At 41.6% G+C, this 19,618-nt stretch overlaps 1 protein-coding gene across 1 annotated transcript in view; it reads left to right on the top strand.

The window, feature by feature from the left end:
* The window catches only part of UNC80 (unc-80 homolog, NALCN channel complex subunit), a 215,786-nt gene that overhangs the window by 167,003 nt on the left and 29,165 nt on the right, over positions 1-19,618 (top strand). The window contains exons 44-51 of the mRNA XM_046644309.1: positions 737-1,005; positions 2,477-2,611; positions 4,153-4,291; positions 4,926-5,022; positions 11,379-11,549; positions 14,820-14,912; positions 16,250-16,285; positions 16,635-16,853. Of these exons, the coding sequence (XP_046500265.1) occupies positions 737-1,005; positions 2,477-2,611; positions 4,153-4,291; positions 4,926-5,022; positions 11,379-11,549; positions 14,820-14,912; positions 16,250-16,285; positions 16,635-16,853 (1,159 nt within the window). The remainder of the gene's footprint in view (positions 1-736; positions 1,006-2,476; positions 2,612-4,152; positions 4,292-4,925; positions 5,023-11,378; positions 11,550-14,819; positions 14,913-16,249; positions 16,286-16,634; positions 16,854-19,618) is intronic.

The following is a 19,618-nucleotide window of genomic DNA, read 5'->3' as shown; positions in this document are numbered from 1 at the left end:
GTGTTTATATGAAGTTCAAGAGGAGGCAAAACTAATCTACAGTGACAGAAATCAGAGCAGTGGCTGCCTCTGGGCTGGGGGAATGGATTTCCCAGAAAGGGGCTTGAGGGACCTCTCTGAGGTGATGAACATGGTTTATATACTGATTGGAGTGTTGCTTGCACGAGTGTGTATTTTTATCGAAACTCATTGAACTCTGTATTTAAGATCTGTGCATTGTACTCTCTCTAAATTATACCTGAATTGAGAGAGAAATAGACACAAAGAGCAACAGGAAGAGACCCACTCTGAGACCTCGCTCTGTGACTCAGTATTAATTTGGGACAGTTTACTTAAATTCGCATCCCCATGCCTGAACATCCTCATCCAGAAGCTCAGAGCAATAGTAGAAAGAGCTCTAGTCTGATCAGGAGTTCAACGACCAAGAACTTGTCCCAGCCCTGCCATTTTCTTTCTGAAATAACTTATTTTTTCTCAAAGTCACAGCTTATCCAGCAGCAACATGCTGCAAATTCCTGCCCTGTCTTGCCCACAGAGTTGACTCAAAGAGGTGATGACGAAAGTCCTTTGAGAACTAGGAAGTGCTATACAAAGCCAGCAAAATTGTGCTGGGAAGCATTTCAGCAGTAGCTCTTCCCATCCTGGAGCTGGAACAAATGGAAAACAGCACTGCCTTGGGTTTGATCGCGCTCCCACGTGGGGCTAATTCTGTCTCTGCTGTTTCATGTTCTCACAGCTGGGAAGGAGCTGTTTGGCCTCGACACTCTCCAGAAAAGCTTGTGGATCCAGCTGCTGGAGGAGATGTTCCTGGGCATGCCGAGCGAGTTTCCCTGGGGAGATGAAATCATGCTCTTCCTCAATGTTTTTAACGGGGCTCTGATCCTCCACCCAGAAGACAGTGCCCTGCTCAGGCAGTACGCGGCCACTGTCATCAACAGCGCTGTGCACTTCAACCACCTCTTCTCTCTCAGCGGCTACCAGTGGATTCTGCCCACCATGCTGCAGGTGCTGGGACCTCTCCTAACCGGAAAACTAACCTGAGTCCTGCTCGTCTAGTCGGTCAACAAGACCTATACTGAAACTTTTTCCTGATGGAGTTCACTTCTTTTGTAACAGCAGAAAGCACCAAATGAAATCCTCCTAGAAATTTCCAAGAGGCCACAATATTCCGTTCTATCCTGAATCTCCCAAACTTAGGATATTGATTTCCATTGATTGTAGGGCAGTGGTTCTCAAAGTGTGGTCTCTGGATCAGCAGCATCAGCATCACCTGGGAGTTTGTTGGAAATTCTCATTCTTAAGCCCTATCCCAGATCTACTGAATCAGAAGCTCTGCGGTCAGTAACCTGTTTCAACAAGACCTCCAGGTGGTTCTGATGCCCTGAGAAGTTTGAGGACCATTGCTCTCTTTATTCAGATGTATGGCAAGCGTTCAGCTGATGTTTCTCCCGAGGGATTCTCTGACCCCTCTCTGAATTGAGATTTGTGTTGCTGTGACATTTAATATGATGGGAATGGAGGAGATGAATACAGCAGGAACAGTTTCTACCTACTTACATCTAGCATGCATGTATCTAACTATGTTTAGGGGTCCTGAATAAAGTTCAAACAGGGCCTGGGGGCTTATCTTAGTTTTTTGCTTTGAAGGAAGTTTTAATAAAAATTATGAAAGCAATACATTTTTGTACAAAATGGAGTTGATTTGACCTACCCGAGGCAGGAAATTTACTTTTAATAGCACCAGGGCTTTCTGCTCTATTTTGAAATAGTTGGAATGTTTTCTACTTTTCATAACCTTTTAAATGATTACCAAAAGCAGTAAATGCTCAGTATAAAATTCAGAAGATAAAAAAAGCAGTTGAAAGAAAATAAAGACGACCTACAGTCAGCCCTCCTGGATAACCATTGTTTGCACTTGACAATCCCAGCGCTCTATCCTACACACACCCCTTATTTTTTCTTAACAAAAATTGGATTATATCATATATTCAAGTTTGTAACCTGCTCTTTTCATGCAACACTAAGAATGTCATGGGCAGTTTTTCATGTAGCTACATTTTGCTCTAAAGCAGCTTTTTAAATACCTGCACAGTATTGCATTGTATTCATGTACCATAATTCACTTAACCAACCACAACTTATGAATAATTTAAGTTGTTTCCAATTTTCCACCATTATAAGAAGCCTTACAGCAGGTAGTCTTATATATACATCTTTGTATGCTTGCCCAATTCTTTCCTTGAGATAAATTCCTAGTCACAAATTCCCTGGGAAAAAGTGTATATAGATTTTCAGTTTTTTTATGTATATTACCAAATTTTCCCAAGAAAACTTATACCATTTTACACTCCTCCCTCTCCATTTATGAAATGAGCCATTCCTCTCCATGTTTTCCATGGCAATGAATTTTAAAAGCAAACACAACTTTGATGTGCTGTCAAGGCATTTTCTCTGAACGTGTGGCATTTTCCCACAGGTGTACTCTGACTATGAAAGCAATCCCCAGTTGCGTCAAGCCATCGAATTTGCCTGTCACCAGTTCTATATTCTCCACCGGAAGCCTTTTGTGCTCCAGCTTTTTGCTAGTGTGGCCCCTCTCCTGGAGTTTCCCGTGAGTAAACTCTGTAGAAATAGATGAAGATCAACCGAATGAGAAACGCAAAGCCTATTTATACAGAGCTCGCTATAGCAAGGGAGTCAGCCCCCGTCACTTGTGCTTTGGCAAAGACTCAAAGGCAGACAGAGGAGTGAGGAAACTTTACAGTGGAGAAAAAGGAAGTCTTCAGGTGTGCCGAGACTGGAGGCTGTGCTGTGACTGGAGGCTGCTGGCATGGGGAGCTATGAGCCAGCCAGCTAGAAGCAGGGCATCCTATGCAAACTGGTTGAGAGTGCATGGTTGAGAATGCATAGTTGGCTTTCTCTACTTGCTGCTAAACTGACAATAGGGACAAAGATTAGGGAAGCTGTCAATTATTAATCAAGTCCTGGCCATTGGGGGGCCAATTATTACAGAAACTATTTGGTTTCCACTGGCACTGGTCTGACTTCCCCCAAGCCTGACTTAGAGCAGGCCAGCTTCCTGGGCTCATTGCCGTAGACAATGGGCTGGTTTCCTGGCAAGTGACCATGGCCTGTGAATCTGAGTTCTGTTTTTACATATGGTCTGGCCATTGTCCGGTGTGTAATCAGTCTCTCTTCTCTCTTTCCACAACCAATGGGAAATGGATACCGTAAATCATTTCTCCTTCAACAAGAAAATCATTTCTCTTCAACGTTTCCCTTAAACTCTCATCTCAGCCCCTCAGATGTAAATAGCCAAATTCTCCAATTTTGTGTACCTAATTAATCAGTAATGGAAAATAGGAAATGATAAAATGCAAAGTTCCTAATTCTCATTCCTTTCTGTTGCTCTCTACCACTTGGCCTGCTTTGTGATTTTTTTCAGAGCTTTCACTACCATATCACACATCATACATGTGTTTGTTTCACTGATATGTATCTACCACACCCTGCAATAGAATTTAAGCTCCGTGAAAGCCAGACCTTGGACTTGTTTTTTGTTTGATTGTTTGTTTTTAGTTGTTTTTGTTTTGTTTGTGTGTTTTTTGTTTATTCTTTGTTTTTTCTAGAACCTCAGTGCACATAACGGTGGCTGGCACGTAGTAGGAATTTAATAAGGATTTGTTGTTTTAATAAATGAACAAAGGCATTTTAAATAGATTTGAGATGGCAAGTATCTCCATTTTTGAAGATACATTAGCAAATAGGACCTGTAAAATTCCCAGAGTTGTGAAAATAAGCATCTGTTCCCCCAAACGTATTTCAAGTATTTGACTAATTCATTGTGGAAATTTCTTTGAGGAATGTTGAGTCCTATCATCATGGACCGGAGGAGCTATTGGCATGAACTTTTCTGGCAGTTCACGTGTTGCTGTATTTTTATGTTTCCACAAATATCTCTTTTGTACCAGATTAGCATTTAATAGACACCGTAAAAGTCAGGTGTATTGCATGCAAAATTATGTAAGCTGAATATTGGATAGATACTGTAATTGTTATTGGTGGTAGTGTCTATGAAACTTGAATTCCTGATCAAACAATATTAGTACTGAGGTGGGAATCAATAAATTAAAATTGCCTTTCTTTATGCAGGACGCTGCCTACAATGGCCCCAGCAAAGGCGTGTCAGCTCAGTGCCTGTTTGACTTACTGCAGTCCCTAGAGGGAGAGACCGCTGACATATTAGACATCTTAGAGCTGGTCAAAGCCGAGAAGCCTCTTAAGTCCTTAGGTAAAAGCAAATTTTGCCTTGACATTCTTTTTCTCTGTGTAATCATTTAAAAAAATAACTATATGGGATATTTTTACTAAATCAAAAGAGCAAAAATAAATGAAACAGTGGTGTAAATTGGCTGACCACATTTTCCTATCTCCTCTTTTTCTTAAATTTCTTGTAAATCCTAGAGTAAGGGATTCTCTGCCCTGAAAATTGTATTAAAATGATGTCTGGTAGACCACTGCTCTAGCATTGCAGTTTTCAGAAAATTGCATTATCCTCGGTAATTCTAAGTGGATAACCCTCCCAAATGGTCTTTTATTATCATGGGATGTGTGGAACTAGTGGTAATTCAAAGATAAAGTCTCACGTCTTACTTTAGACATCCAAATGCCTTTCATTGTCTTCTAGTAGGTGAGATTTTTAAAAACCACCAAAAAAAGTGCTTTTATTTTTCATCTGATTATTCACAACAGAATTATCAGTCCCCGTGGATGAGGAAATTAATAGTGTTTACAGTTTAGGAATAAAGTCTAACAGAAAAATGGCTATAAAATATAAGTGGAAAGAGAAGTTAGGAGTGATAAGTTCTCCTTTACTCCTGGCAGAATCCACTCTGATTATGTGCCCTAACCTTCTGTCTCTTTAGATTTCTGCTATGGAAATGAAGACCTGACGTTCTCTATAAGTGAGGCCATTAAGCTTTGTGTTACTGTGGTGGCATATGCTCCTGAATCATTCAGAAGGTAACTGCAGCCCTTTTTCTGTGCCTTGTGATAAGTAAATATAGCAAAGGAAAAAAACCTGAATGAGTACAAAGGTTGTGTTTGCTAATATCAGCCTGTAACATTCTGGCAAGTAAGTTTTCAAAAACTAAATTTAGGAAACGTCGTAGCAGAGGTTCCGGAAAATAGAGTAAATCTTTGCTCATTGGAAATCTCCTAATTTGGAATTTGTACAGCAGCTAAGATGGTTAGTCTTATTTAGAAAATATTGTTCTCACATGTAATACAAATTAATAGCAAATACAATTTCAGAACAGACTTTCAAGACGGTTTAAGAAAACTCCTTTCAAGGAGCACTAAGAACTCCCGTCACACAAAGAACAAGAGTAAAACTCTCGTCTGAGTCTTGTCCCAATTCCAAGATGCCGGCTCTGGCCTGTACCAGAGTCACCTACACTGCTCCTGCCTCCTCAGACCAGCTGATGATCTCATGTCCTTGGGTGAGCTGTGGCTCTGACTCAGGTTTGAAGTGGAAGGGAGGATGGCCAGTGACCTCCTGGTAAAGGGGGCCAGAGAACCAGCACCTGTCCATTCATACCAGTCTAGTTCCAACCTAATAATCTTGTTATCTTTCTTGTAACGTCTATAGATCAGGTGACTTATGGAACACTGGGTAGAAAAATAAAACGGATCTGAAAGGAAAATACAGTAACCTATTTGGGACATAAAGATTGCTTGGGGGGGCCGGCCCCATGGCTGAGTGGTTAAGTCCACGTGCTCTGCTTTGGTGGCCCAGGGTTTCGCCACTTCGGATCCTGGGCGCGGACATGGCACCGCTAGTCAGGCCATGCTGAGGTGGCGTCCCACATGGCACAGCCAGAGGCACTCACAACTGAAATATACAACTATGTACTGGGGGGCTTTGGGGAGAAGAAGAAGAAGAAGAAAAAAAAACCATTGGCAACAGTTTTTAGCTCAGGTGCCAATCTTTAAAAAAAACAAAAGAGGGGCTGGCCCCGTGGCCGAGTGGTTAAGTTCGCGCTCTCCGCTGCAGACTCCGCTGCAGGCGGCCCAGTGATTCGTTGGTTGGAATCCTGGGCGCGGACATGGCACTGCTCATCAGACCACGCTGAGGCAGCGTCCCACATGCCACAACTAGAAGGACCCACAACGAAGAATATACAACTATGTACTGGGGGGCTTTGGGGAGAAAAAGGAAAAAATAAAATGTTTAAAAAAATTAAAAAAGAAAAAAAGAGAAAGAAAAGAAGCAGGAATCTGCTAAAAAAAAAAAAGATTGCTTGGGGCTTACAGATTCACACCTTACTTCAAATTCTTAATTCTCACTGCCTGAACCCAGTCTCCTTATCATCAATTTCTTACACTCTCATATTCTTCCTTAAATCTACTTTTGGTTTTCAACTAGTGTATAAGAATGTTGACTCGACTGTTGCAGCTATAGTATTTTAACCCAGTGGATATTTTGACTCCAAAGATATTTTGACTCTGACTTTATAAATACAAACATCTTAATCCTAATCGTGCCTATAGTGATAAATTTTCATTAAGGGATTCTTTTCTAAAAGTAATTTCCTTATGCCAGTTTAATTCCTTGATTGGTCGTTTTATATAGCAAATAAGCCACTTTTGACTTTTCCCTTTTCATTTTGTCAAAGTTATTTTCACTGAGCTTCTCTTTCCAACTACAATTTATAATAAAGATTTTAATTCATTGATTAGGTTTATGGAGATGACTTATTTTATTTTGATTTATGTCAGTTTGCCAGTTAGAACTTCTGTCATTTGAGCTTTTGTGTTTCAGGCACTGATCACTATCCCTGCCGGTTTCCCCAAGTCAAATTTCAACACTGCCCTTAAGAGGCAGTTCCTCTGTCATCTCCATTTATTCATCAGTAACAAATTTTACTGAGCGGTGTTTTAACCATTGTCAGTTTTATTTTATGCTGGAAATTCTTTCATATTAGTGATTATAAATTGGATAAAATACTGGGAATTTGTATTTTTTTAAGTAATCTTTGAAACAATTATAAGCAACTGACAACCTGTCAGATAGTCCCAGACTGCTTTATTATTCAGGATTAATCTTGTATTGTAATACCGTTATTTAATAGTCTTCTATCAGTTTGCATGTTACATACGGTCCTGCACTGCATAATAACACTTTGGTCAACAACATTGCATATACGACAGTGGTCTCATAAGATTAATATAAAGTAGCTGTGGAGTAGGCTATACCATCTAGGTTTGTGTAAGTACACTCTAGCATGTTCACACAACAACAAAATCACCTAACAACGCATCTCTCAGAATGTGTCCCCGTCCTTAAGCGACGTGTGACTGTGCTATCTCCCCACACCACCGGGAAATAGAGAGCAAATGGTAGGGTCAGAACATCCCGCTCACATGCAGGGTGACCTCCCCCGTCTCCACCTTACATTTCCCAATCCTCCACCACCAATCATCTCTGCTGCCTCTGGTCCCAGAGCAATTTATTTCTGTAGTTGTTTCTTGTGAAACATTGCTCAATTGTCTTGAGGTGCTGAGTGTCAAGTCGCCTCACCCCGTCGTGCCTTCTACCACCATGTTTCTACCACCGCACAAGGAACCACCGGAAGAAAATGCACATGGTTTATTCTTGCCACAACCTCTGGTGTCAATCGCTGGTCTCCTTCCCTGGGATGAATGTTACAATTATCTTGAGGACCACATTTATTCTTTCTCAGAAACTCCTGAAATAGCGTCAGTCTTAAGAGTTGAAGTCTCTGAGAGGACCCAGTGAAGAATCCCCTCTTTTTTGCCCATGTTCTAAACAAAAGAAGGAAGACAAAGAAAAGGCAAAAGGGAGATTGAAATATCACCTTTATACTGACAAAGACTAAGTAAGACGATCAAGCTTGAAACAGGACTGCCCTGAAAACTCACAATTTGGAAGAGAGAAGTCCTACTCTGTTGGCAAGCTCTTCCAGGAAGAAGGGAAAGAGCTGAGCCAATTTTTCCCAGTATATCTTTATCAGTTTGTCCCTCAGGTAAGTCTTTCCCTCTCCCCCAGAGCAGAATGAGTAAAAGGGCAAAGTGGGACCAGGATTCATATTAATTGAACTCTTTCTATCGGAAGGAAACCTGAGGATTGAGTAAGAAATGTTCTCCCCTGACATTCCCAGCTTTTATTGTCTTAAACAAGAGGGATTAAACATCATGCCTGTGGTCAACCAGGAGCGTGGCTGTGCCCTCAGGAGGGCAAATCTGCAGCCTATCATTATGGGCTCCTCCTACGATATCACAGCTCCAAAAAAGGCTTGCGCGTGGATCAAAACCATGCATTAGGTTAACTCCAAATCTGCTCTATTCCCAAGTGTGAAAATACTCGTTATTCTATTTTCCATTCCAGTGTGTCCAGCTACATTGTTAATAGGGTGTATCAGAGACTCTGCCGTGAGATTAACTGATAACAGTAAAACAGTGCATAAAGATTCTCTAATATTAAAACGCCAATGACTTAGAAAACTCCGAAATTTGGCTAAAAAATCCTCTCATTATCAAATTCCTTGTGAGATGTGAAATCTTCCAAGTTAAAATCCAAACACGTTGAAATCAACAGAAATTAGAGTTCACAGTCAAATTGTCTTGTCATTGTAAGTGAAAGGCCAGTATTATTAAGATAAATTAAAATTGTAAAAAACTATCCTTCTTAATACTCTATTCTGCCCTGTTTAAGCCAGAGGTGTTCTTAATTCCTGGGTGGAGTCAGGATCTCTTAAGCAGCTGTTCCCTGGGATATTTCTCAAGGGAATAAGTTCAGTTCTTACATGACTTCAACATTTGTAACACCAAGTTTCTGTTGTGTTCAAATTCTTTTTTTTTTTTTAAGATTTTATTTTTCCTCCCAAAGCCCCCTGGTACATAGTTGTGTATTTTCAGTTGTGGGTCCCTCTAGTTGTGGCATGTGGGATGCCGCCTCAGCGTGGCCTGATGAGCAGTGCCGTGTCCTCGCCCAGGATCCGAACCAGTGAAACCCTGGGCTGCGAAAGCTGAGTGCATGAACTTAATGACTCAGCCACAGGGGCGGTCCCCAAATTCTTTTTAAATAATGTATTTTATTGAAGCATAACATTCATACAAAAAGATTTTTTAAAATCATGACTTTATAGTTTCATGAATGTTCATAAAGTAAACACATCTATGTAACTACCACTCAAATAGAAAAATCACGCAGAGGAATTACTATACTGATTTGCAACATCACAACTCAGCTTTCCGAACTCTATTTATAAATGAAACAATGTAGTTGTTACTTTTTAATGTCTGACTTGTTGTTCAATATTATTTCACAAGATTCACCATATAATTGTGGGTAACAGTAGTTTTTTCTTCTTCATTCATCTATAATATTCCATTGTAGACTATGCCCCAATTTTTGTATTTCTTCTCTTGTTGACCGACATTTGTGTAGTGTCCAGTTTGAAGCTATTACAAATAATGCTGCAGTGAACATTTTTGTGTCCGTCTTTGTGTGCACACGTGTTTGCGTCTCAGTGGGGGGAAATGCTATGCCAGGTCAGGAAGTGTGCGCATGTTTTGCTTTAGTAGATACTACCAAAAAGTTTTCCAAAGCCATTGCATCCATTTTCACTCCCGCCAGCCGTGTATAAGTGTTCCAGTACTCCATGGCCTCATCAGCACTTTGTATTGTCAGTCTTTTTAATTCTAGCTATTTTGTTTGTTTATGGTGATGTCTTGTCTTATTGTGGTTTTAATTTTTATTTCCCTCTTGCTAACTAAAAGGTTTGGAAGCCTTTCAAATGTTTATTGGAATTTGGATATCTACTTTTGCAAAGTGTCTGTTGAAGTATTCTACCCATTTTTAAATGAGATTATCAGTATTTTTTTATTTGATGTGTAGAATTTGTTTAAAGAGTCTGATATAAGTACTTTTTAGCTTATATGGAAGTGTGTGCTGGTAAACATTTAACAACCAGCTCTCTGTGGGGAAAGAGTCTCTGATACATAGCATTGCCAATTTGCCAATATGTAGCAATTACTGAATACAAGATGACAGAAGGACATCACTGAACACCAAGCTGGAAAGAGATGCATATAGTAGGCTTTCTTGACCTGTTAGGTACCCACTTCAGCATGCCCCTGGTTATATGTATTTCAAATAACATCTCTTATTCTGTGACATTATTTTATTCACCTAAGGTTGTCTTCATTTTAATGTAGCCCAATGTATCACTCTTTTCTTTACTGTTTAGTGCTCTCTATGTCCTCTTAAGAAATCTTAGCTAACACAAGGTTATGAATATATCCCCTTAAATTATCTGCTAGGTGCCTGATTGTTTTTACCTTCATGTTTAGATTAACATTCCATCTGGAATTCATTTTTGGTATGGTGTAAAGTAAGGGTCCAGGTGTATTTTTCCCATACAGATATCTAATAGACAATAGACCCAGCACCATTTATGGAACAGACTAGCCTTTCCCCATTGCATTGCAGTGTTGTCTTTGTTATAAACCAAGTGTCTGTGGATTTCTTTCAGACTCATTATTCTGTTCCACATGTCTATTTGTCTATCCTTGCACCAATATTATACTACCTAATTATTATAGCTTTATAATAAGTCTGATAGCTGGTAGTACAAGTACACCAACTGTCTTTTATAATCATGAAATTTCCATCTTTTATCTATAGAAATGCTTTTTCCCTTGAAGTTTATCTGTCTGACATCAGGAGAGTTACACCAGCATTCTTTTGGTATTTGATCACTCTTTGACTTCAACATTTCCATATGCTTATATTTAACATGTGTCTCTTATTAGCAAAATACGGTTGAGATTTTTTTATTATTCACTCCAGTAAGCAGGCATTTTCAGGCCTGCATCACGATGGCTGTTACCACAGACTCTTGCCGTAAAATTGTTTAAGCTTTAAGAAGCCAGTTTTCTGGGGAAGGGTTTTATCTTGTCTCAAATTTGTTTCATCTGGAGAATCACTCCCAGCAAATTCCTGAATGGAAGCTTTGTTGTGACTGTGAGGCTTGTTTCTCTAGATAGAACACATAGTTCCACCTATTATCATTCTATTATTCCTTCAACCAACTGGACATATGCTAATTCCCCTGGCAGATCAGATGCTTCCTAGAGGCATCACCTTTTACAGAGTGCTCAATTAATTAATTAGTTAATGTTGGTCAATATTTCCAGCAGATTTAATTACTCTTGACTTGGGTGAGGTGGGAAGGGGGCTCAGAATTCCTCATCTCTCTAGAGGCTTTTCATTTCTCCAGGCTCCTAAATATGACAAAACTAACAAAAGTAGAATGTAGAGCGTGACTTGATTTTCCTTCTGTTGGTTAAAGTCTTCAGATGCTGATGGTTTTGGAAGCTTTAGTGCCATGTTACCTACAAAAGCTAAAGAGGCAGACGTCACAAGTGGAGACGGTGCCGGCTGCCCGCGAGGAGATCGCGGCCACCGCTGCTCTCGCGACATCCCTGCAGGCCTTGCTGTACAGTGTCGAGGTCCTCACCAGGTAATCCCACCGGCAGAAACACCCGCAGCCTTAAACTGTGTGTATCCACCAAAAAGATGAAGGAAAAATGTGGTGGCTAAAAGTCTCCAAAACTCAGTCTTTATTTACAGATACCCGCCCTAACTCAGCCCTTTTTGTTGTTGTTGTTGCTTTTCTTTACTTGAGGAACATTTGCCCTGAGCTAACTGCTGCCAATCCTCCTCTTTTTGCTGAGGAAGACTGGTGCTGAGCTAACACCCATGCCCATCTTCCTCTACTTTATACGTGGGACGCCTACCACAGCATGGCTTGCCAAGTGGTGCCATGTGCACACCCAGGATCCAAACCAGCGAACCCTGGGCCTCCAAAGCGGAACGTGTGCACTTAACCGCTGCACCACCGGGCCGGCCCCTAACTCAGCCCGTTATGTCTTAAAACTGCAAACATTGCCAAGTTGTTTGGATAAATAGTGCTAAGTACTCGGAATAATAATAATAATTGCTAAACACACATTTGTGTGTAGCTTGCTGAACTTCTGTGGCAGTTTTAACCCAGTGGGTAAACACATCTTACGGAAAAGGGTCAATTTAGTGAAATGAAAATGTGACCCTCATTTTTATTAGCTCATATTATTTTATGAAACATGAAATGTCTGCAATTCCAAGTAAACATTCTTTTATTATTTTACTGTTTGTAAAGAGTTCTCTTTTTACTGTAATGTCAGAAACTACATAACAGACATAAACCACACAATGTTAGTCTAATGCTAGAATTGACAGATTTCCTGTGGGACAGGACTCAGTAGTGCTGAGAGAGGGCTGAGAAGTTTGAGAATGGAAAGGTGAATTGACACCAGAGCTCAGGCCTAAACAAAGTTCCAAGAAGGTAGTCTTATCAAAAGACTCTCGGGTGCAGAAGCAGGAGGAACTGAGCTGCCATATGCCAGAGAAGGATGGGGGCTGGGGAGTTGGAGGCGAGGGGAAGGCGGATGCAGGAAACTATGCACATGACTGGCTTGCTTTCTGCATTCTCACCTAAAATTAGCTGGAAGGAGATATTCTTCCCCAGGGCGGAGGTGAGGAAGCCTTCTTCCTGGGTTGGTGTCTTTGTTCCTCCATCCCATTTGGCTACATCCTTAGCTTAAACTTTTGTCTATGATTTACCCCACCAAAAGGCCCCAGCGTCCCCAGCCTCTGCTTGCTCTGTTGATGAGGGGGCTAGCTGAAATCCCTCAGCCCAGGAGGGCTTTTTCAGCATGCAACAGCAAGTGAGAGAGGGAGTGAGATTTTCACTCATTAAGTCAATATGTGCTTAGTTTCTAATCATGGGCTACAAGCGTAATGTAGCTCAAAAGCCTTAGATAGACTGTCACTGCTGCGAGGCTGCAATGCACCTCAACTGAGGAAATGGGAAGCAGTGGGACGGGGAGCCTGACAAATTGCCTCTTGTAGTGGGATATAGTCCCACTGCTTTGCTGATGGTTTCATGCCCGTTGGAGGAGAAAGAACATCCTCAGCGAAATATCAGACAGACCCTCTTCCTTCTGCAGCCATCTAGTCACATCACCAGCCCCTTCCTGCTACTAGAGAGAAGAGCAGCCAATTTTCCCCAAGTGTGACTTGAGTTATTTCTCCTCATATTACACAATATAAGTGCCTTCCTCCTTTCTATTCTCTTTTATATGGATGAGTCAACGAACTCATCCAAAATTGACTTACCCAAATTTCACAAAGAGTTATGGACGGAGCTCTGTCGTTTAAAATTCTGTGGCTTTAAATATTCCGGTGGCTTTAATATTCTTTGGGTGGAGTGGAAAACTAGCATCACTGGTAGGTTGTAATTATTCACAATAAAATTGGCTTTACTGTTTTTACAAAGGTAAGAAGAATTCCATTGCACTTCCATGCACCTAATTTCTTTACTCATGAAAAAAATTTCACCGTTTCATAGCTAGTGACACATAAATAAGTCCATTGCAAGTGTATCAGTATTAGTTTTCTATTGTGTAATACAGTACCACAAATTTAGAGGCTTAAAACAAAACACATTTATTATCTCCTATTTCTGTGGGTCAGAAGTCTGGGCAGGCTCAGCTGATGTCTCTGCCCAGGGTCTCACAAGGCCAAAATCAAGATGTTAGTCAGTCTGGGCTCTTCTCTAAAGGTTCTGGGGGAAAATTCACATCCAAGCTCCTTCAGGTTTTTGGCAGAATCCAGCACCGTGCAGCTTGTCAGCCAGGGGCCACTCTCTGCTTTCAGAAGTCACCTGTATTCCTTGCCACGTGGCCCCTCTCTCTTTCCAGCCAGCAACAGCACCTTGAGGCCTCATGGTTCCAATCTCTCTGTCCTTAGAGAGAGAAAACTCTGCCTTTTATGGGCTGGTGTGATGAAGTTAGGCCTACCCAGATAATCTCCCTTTTGCCGTATGATGTCACATAATCACTAGAGTGGCCCCAGGCGGTGGAGGTCTCACAGCCTTCTCTAAATTCCGCCACCACAACAGGAGCACAGGAAGAGAAAGTCTGGTGTGGTTGTTAGAAGCTTACTCACTTTCCAGCCACACCCGGCGTACAGAAAATGCACACCGCAAAAGCAAGCCTTCTGGAGTTCGCACAAGCCACTGCTTTGAAAGGTTATATCCGCCCTTCCCTGTCCCAGACGCTGCTACACAGGCAAAGTCGACATCCTATCTCGAGGGAACCCTGCAGCTATGAAACGAGATGATTTGAATCTACTCTTAAGCATCCAAATTACTGCCTTAATAGACACTACTTTTCTCCCTTTCCTGGGTAGTCTTAGGCCTAATTTTGACTACAAAGATTCTTTCATTCTTTGACAGTTTCTCAGAAAAATAGGGTGGTTGATGATGGTGTACGTGCCAAAATAGTATGCACACCCTTCTCTTTTACTTACTGTCTAGAATGGTTGAATTCCTGGTACCTGTAGAACTGAAAAAAGAGCTCTTAATTCTCACCTAATCAGTATAGACTTAGAAGTGTAATTTCATTAATGTCTGGTTTGAGGAGTCATAGTTTATTACTCAGAACCAAGAAGTGGAAGAATTTAAATCATGGTTAGTTTCTAGACCCTTGGAATCAAAGTTCCCTTTAAAGTACCTCTTGGGACAGAAACAGCAACAGAGTGTGACAGAAAAGACCAAAGCTAGACAGTCTGTCTTTTTAAGACTCTAAAACTAATTTAAAATTTACGTGAGCTTCAGTATCTTGAGGATTTCTTAAATGTTTCCACTTCTGCTGTTGTTTTGTTGTGATGGTTACTGTCCTTGTTGCAGGCCCATGACAGCCCCACAGATGAGCAGGTGTGACCAGGGTCATAAAGGGACCACCGCCGCCAATCACACCGTGTCGTCTGGGGTGAACACCAGGTAATTCACTGGTGTCTTCTGTGGCCTCTCAGTTTCATGCGACGTGAATCTCAGCTGTTGGGAATGACAGGAATCCTGAAAATAGTCAATATTGAGTGTGGAAATCTCCAAGGAAAAGAAAAGAAGGGGTGAGAGTTTAGAGTTACAAGAAAATACCAAGGCTTCTTTGGAAATTGTCAAAGAGAAATCCTCGCCACTGTCATAAATTGGCATCTGTGTCAGTTTGTTTGCATGAATGTACAAGATGTTCTCTGCCTCCTGGGTGGTCTTTGAACTATTCCAGTGTTGTTTCATTTGCCTCCAAGAAAAAGGCAAAGGAAACAACAGTTAATCAGGAGGTGGTTTCTCATTCCCAGGGCAGTTATGCAGCGTCAGCACTCTCATCTGGACAGATTTTCCCTAGACATTTCATCCAGACTTTGACTTAGGTCCTTAAATGATGCTTTCACAGTCATTAACTTAATCTCCTTCTCCACTTTGGTGTAACTCAGACGATGGCTATCCCAGTTAATCCTTTACCTGCTTCCTTCTGTCTGTGTTAACCTCGAAATATCCAACACACACACACCAGTGGAATCAGCTCCTTCTTCTAAGGAGGATTTAAGATAGGGCAAACCCCAAATCTGTTTGAGAGAAAGTTCTCTTTCCATAGTATGGAGTAATTACAGGGAGATCTTAAGGAGAAGCTAAATAACGTTCTTCTCTCTCTGAAGCACATTTTTAAGTGTGTATCACTATTTATGTAAAGTTAATTCCCTGCTTATGATATATATTTATATTTAAAAAAAAAACAAATTCCAAACCCAACGATAAATTACCTGATGTGATGGTTAACTTAGGCCACAATTTCTTATATTAAGGAAAAATGATTATAGTTGAAGTGATATTAGGGGGTAGATTCAAGAACTAGTGGAAATCAGTCCATCAGAAAGCAGTAAGTCTGCAGAACTGAAAGGAAGCCCGCCACATTTCTGCCTCTGAGCCTCTAAAACAGAGCAGGTGGTGTTCAAAGTATAACTTAGATTCACTTCACTTTTAAAGTTCTCAAAGCTTCCCCTCATTTGGCTGCGTTTCATATGTTGGTGTGTGTTTTTATACTGTCTGTCTTTCTACTAATTATATGGCAATGGAACAGCTTTCATAGCAGCCATAATTGCAGCGTATGCGGTAGTGAAATGTAAGATAAAGATTGTATATTTTAGGGTTAGTATTGTGTATTTGTGAGCATTTCAAAATGTGTAGCTTCAGGAGCTTTTCGTAAGAAACGGTCCTTCAGAAGCCCCAGCACAGGGCCCTGCTTGGCTCTGATAGTTACGCACTGTTTTTCTGACTCACAGGTACCAGGAGCAAGGCGCCAAACTGCACTTTATCAGGTACAGGAAGACATCCCTAATTTCCTACTAATTCTGACATCTTGTGAAGATTGCCTTTTGAGCTGGGTTATGGTTCCTTTAGATTTCATTTCATAACACCTGGCATACTATTTCTGGGTGGACCCTGAGGAAGTGACTAATGTAAAGCCTCTACAATTTGAGGTGACCGTCTCTCCTAGAATGATAAACTTTCTTTATTCTTCAGATGAGTTTCTCCTAGGCCCCACCTTACTGAGTCATTAGCTTATAGATAATATAAAGAATCATTTTTTTCAGTGTGCTACCCTCCTCTCACAGTTTCCACACACACACCTTTCCAGACCCCCAGTGAACCTGTATAATTCCCCAGGGAAAACCTTCACTTACTGGAGGAAGGGCAAGGCCTTCCCAGAGAGGAGCTGGATGAACGAATTGCCCGGGAGGAGTTCAGGAGACCACGGGAGTCCCTGCTGAATATTTGCACCGAATTCTACAAGCACTGTGGGCCGAGGCTGAAGATCTTGCAGAACCTGGCGGGGGAGCCCCGGGTCACTGCCCTGGAGCTGCTGGACGTGAAGTCCCACATGAGGTACTGTCCTCGCTTCTCTGCCCAAGTGTGGACGCAGCTCAGGCGGTGTGTCTGGGTTTTGGGCGGGGCATGGTGCCCAGGATAAAATCTTGGGGTATCCAGAGTGATTTGTTTCCTATGACTTGGATGCATATCAGACAGGGCCTTCTGGGAAAATGTATGTTAAATCCATCAAAAAGGATCTCAGGGTGGACGGGAAAATGTTCTTAAAGACAGAAAAGTACAGTCCTTATATTTGCTGCTCAATAATGAGGGGGAAAGGGAAGCTTCATCACCTGAATTCTTAGAAAAGCAGCCCTTCTTCCGCGTGCTATTTACTGGCCCAATTCTAATTTTTCACAAGAGCCCGATGTTTCCTCTCTGTCATTTTACATGAAAATGCACGACTGCTCTCGGGTCCGGCGCTGAGCCACACTTTGCTTGGATCTGAGACCCCTTTACACCAACTGTGCACGATCGCCTTCCAGCGTTTCAGAAAAGCGTCGTGGTAAAAATTCTAAGCTCGACGAGGCCAGTCATCGCTGTAAATTTTTTGCTCCTGGTTTGCCCGGGAGGGCCCAGAGCTGCATCCCTGTGCACTCGTAGTCCCTTCTTCCTATGGAGATGCCGTCTCACTTTTACTCAGATCCTAAAGGCGGGGTCTGTATTTTCAGATTCTTAAAAGGAACGTGATTCCAGAGGACCTTCCAGCCAGATTTGTAACAGTTTCTAAAGGGTCATAAAAATTCCTTGAAAGGAAGATTCCATGGGTGGCAAAACATTCACTTGGGAAGTTTAGTGTATCTAGAAAGCCGACAGTAGACTGAGGTTCCAGTCACTCAGAAATAACATTTCAGTTTGGCAAACTGCCAATTTCCTGATTATTGATTTCTTTTTTCCCTTAAAATGAGCCTTTGAAAAATTTAGAAAGTGCTCAGTGAGGGAAAATGCGAGGCCAGAGATGTACGGCGAACACAGGCTCCTTCCCCTGCAGCCTGACTTCACATTCTCTGAGCCGCTGGCGCACACCCAGGACTCCAGCGCCGCCCTGTTCGCGCACCCCACTGTGCGTGATGGGAGGGGTTTATTTCACACTCAGAATTCCAGCTCCTGCACTGGGGAGGGGAGGAAAGTCTGGAGTGTTAAGATCCTCGTGCAACAGCAGCCCAGAACTCCATTCAGTCCCTCTCCCCGCCCTTCCCATGATCATGTCTAGCCTACCTAAGTAACTGAGTGGAGAGAGCAGCATCGCATTCCCCAGAATCAGAGAATCACTACTACTGACAGCCATTTTGTGGGAGAAAGGGGAAGAGATTCCTCCAACATGGATGAGAGAGGCGAGATCGTGATCCTGGATTAGTAACTGTCCTATTCCCCGACCATCTATATCTGCAGACCCTAGGCTTTGGAGGGAGGGGAGAGCAGGAGGCAGAGAGGCCAGGAGCTCCCTCTAGAGGCCGAACCCTGTTAAAGGTTAAATGAGCTCTAGCTCAATGACTTAGCTCAGCCGGTGGCACTGATCCAGAGTTCAACAGATAATAGTGCTAATGAGAGTGATACAAATTCTATGCTAGACCCTGGGGATGTAAAATCAAGTCCTAGTTTCCACATGATCACAGTCCCCACACAAGAGGCACACCTAAGAAGATAACTATAATGAGGGCTGCTGGTGCTACGTCACGCATGTCTATATATTTATCATTTTACAAAGCGCTTGGGGCAACGTAGAAAATTGTATGATACAAAGAGATAGAATATACAAATTAGAAAGTCTGGACAATATGAAAAATTATCAGGGAAATAATTATGTTTATGATATCATTAGCTCAGGAAATCTATATGAATTGGTCATATTAGGTGCTGTTCAGGAAACATGAATTTGACCTTGAACTTTTGAGTTATCAAAGCAATGAGGGAGGAGTGATCAGTTATAAAAATCATGGCGTCAACAAGATAAAAAATAATAGTTGTTTGGTAAAACATTACTTTTTTAAAATACAAAGAACAAGAAATGTCTCCTGGTTGGTGCTTGTTAAAAGGAAAGAGTGATTTGATGAACACCGTCCTCAGCAACCTCCCCATGGTGAATAAAGTGGGTGCCTGTCAGTACTAAAGTTGGCATAACGTCATAATGCAGTTCAGCAAAAGCAACCTATCTGGAGCCAGGAGAATGGCATTCAAGAGCACAGTTATTTCATGCCCTGGATTTATACAGGAGGGTAGGCAAAATTTTTACCGCCAGACTAAATACCCTCAATTCATGCAATTTTTCACAACAAGCTTTTAATAAAATGGACCTGCCATGTTCTGTAGCCAAACAGAGATATTCTGTGCTGCTGAGTAGGGGTAGATCCATATGTGTTGACCCTACACCAATCAAAGGGTATAATTAATGTTTCTCTTATAAATTAAGTACATATTTGGATATATGTGGAGGTCAGAGCTAAGTATATAAATTTTGAAATTGTGGGCATATAGGTGGTATTTAAAGACATAAGAATGAATAGTATCACTCAAAGAGAGAGGGTTGATGAAAAAAGAGAAAGGGATGATATGAAAGACAGAAGATAGACTTGTAAGAAGTGTTTGATTTGAGCCAAAGAGCCAAGAAGCAGTGTTGAGGCGATCTGTACTCCAGCATTTGCAGAATATGTGGTTGACTGCATGGCTCTCAGGGAAACTGTTCCTGATTAGATCGAGTCTCTGCCCTGAGGGAATTTAGTCCCTCATTTGCCGAAGCCACAGAATAGCAGGATAGTAAGATCTGCCAATTCTCTCTCCCTCTC

This window comes from Equus quagga, chromosome 17 (genome assembly GCF_021613505.1).
Source record: "Equus quagga isolate Etosha38 chromosome 17, UCLA_HA_Equagga_1.0, whole genome shotgun sequence".
Taxonomy (NCBI): Eukaryota; Metazoa; Chordata; class Mammalia; order Perissodactyla; family Equidae; genus Equus; species Equus quagga.
This window is presented reverse-complemented; position numbering and strand designations above follow the sequence as displayed.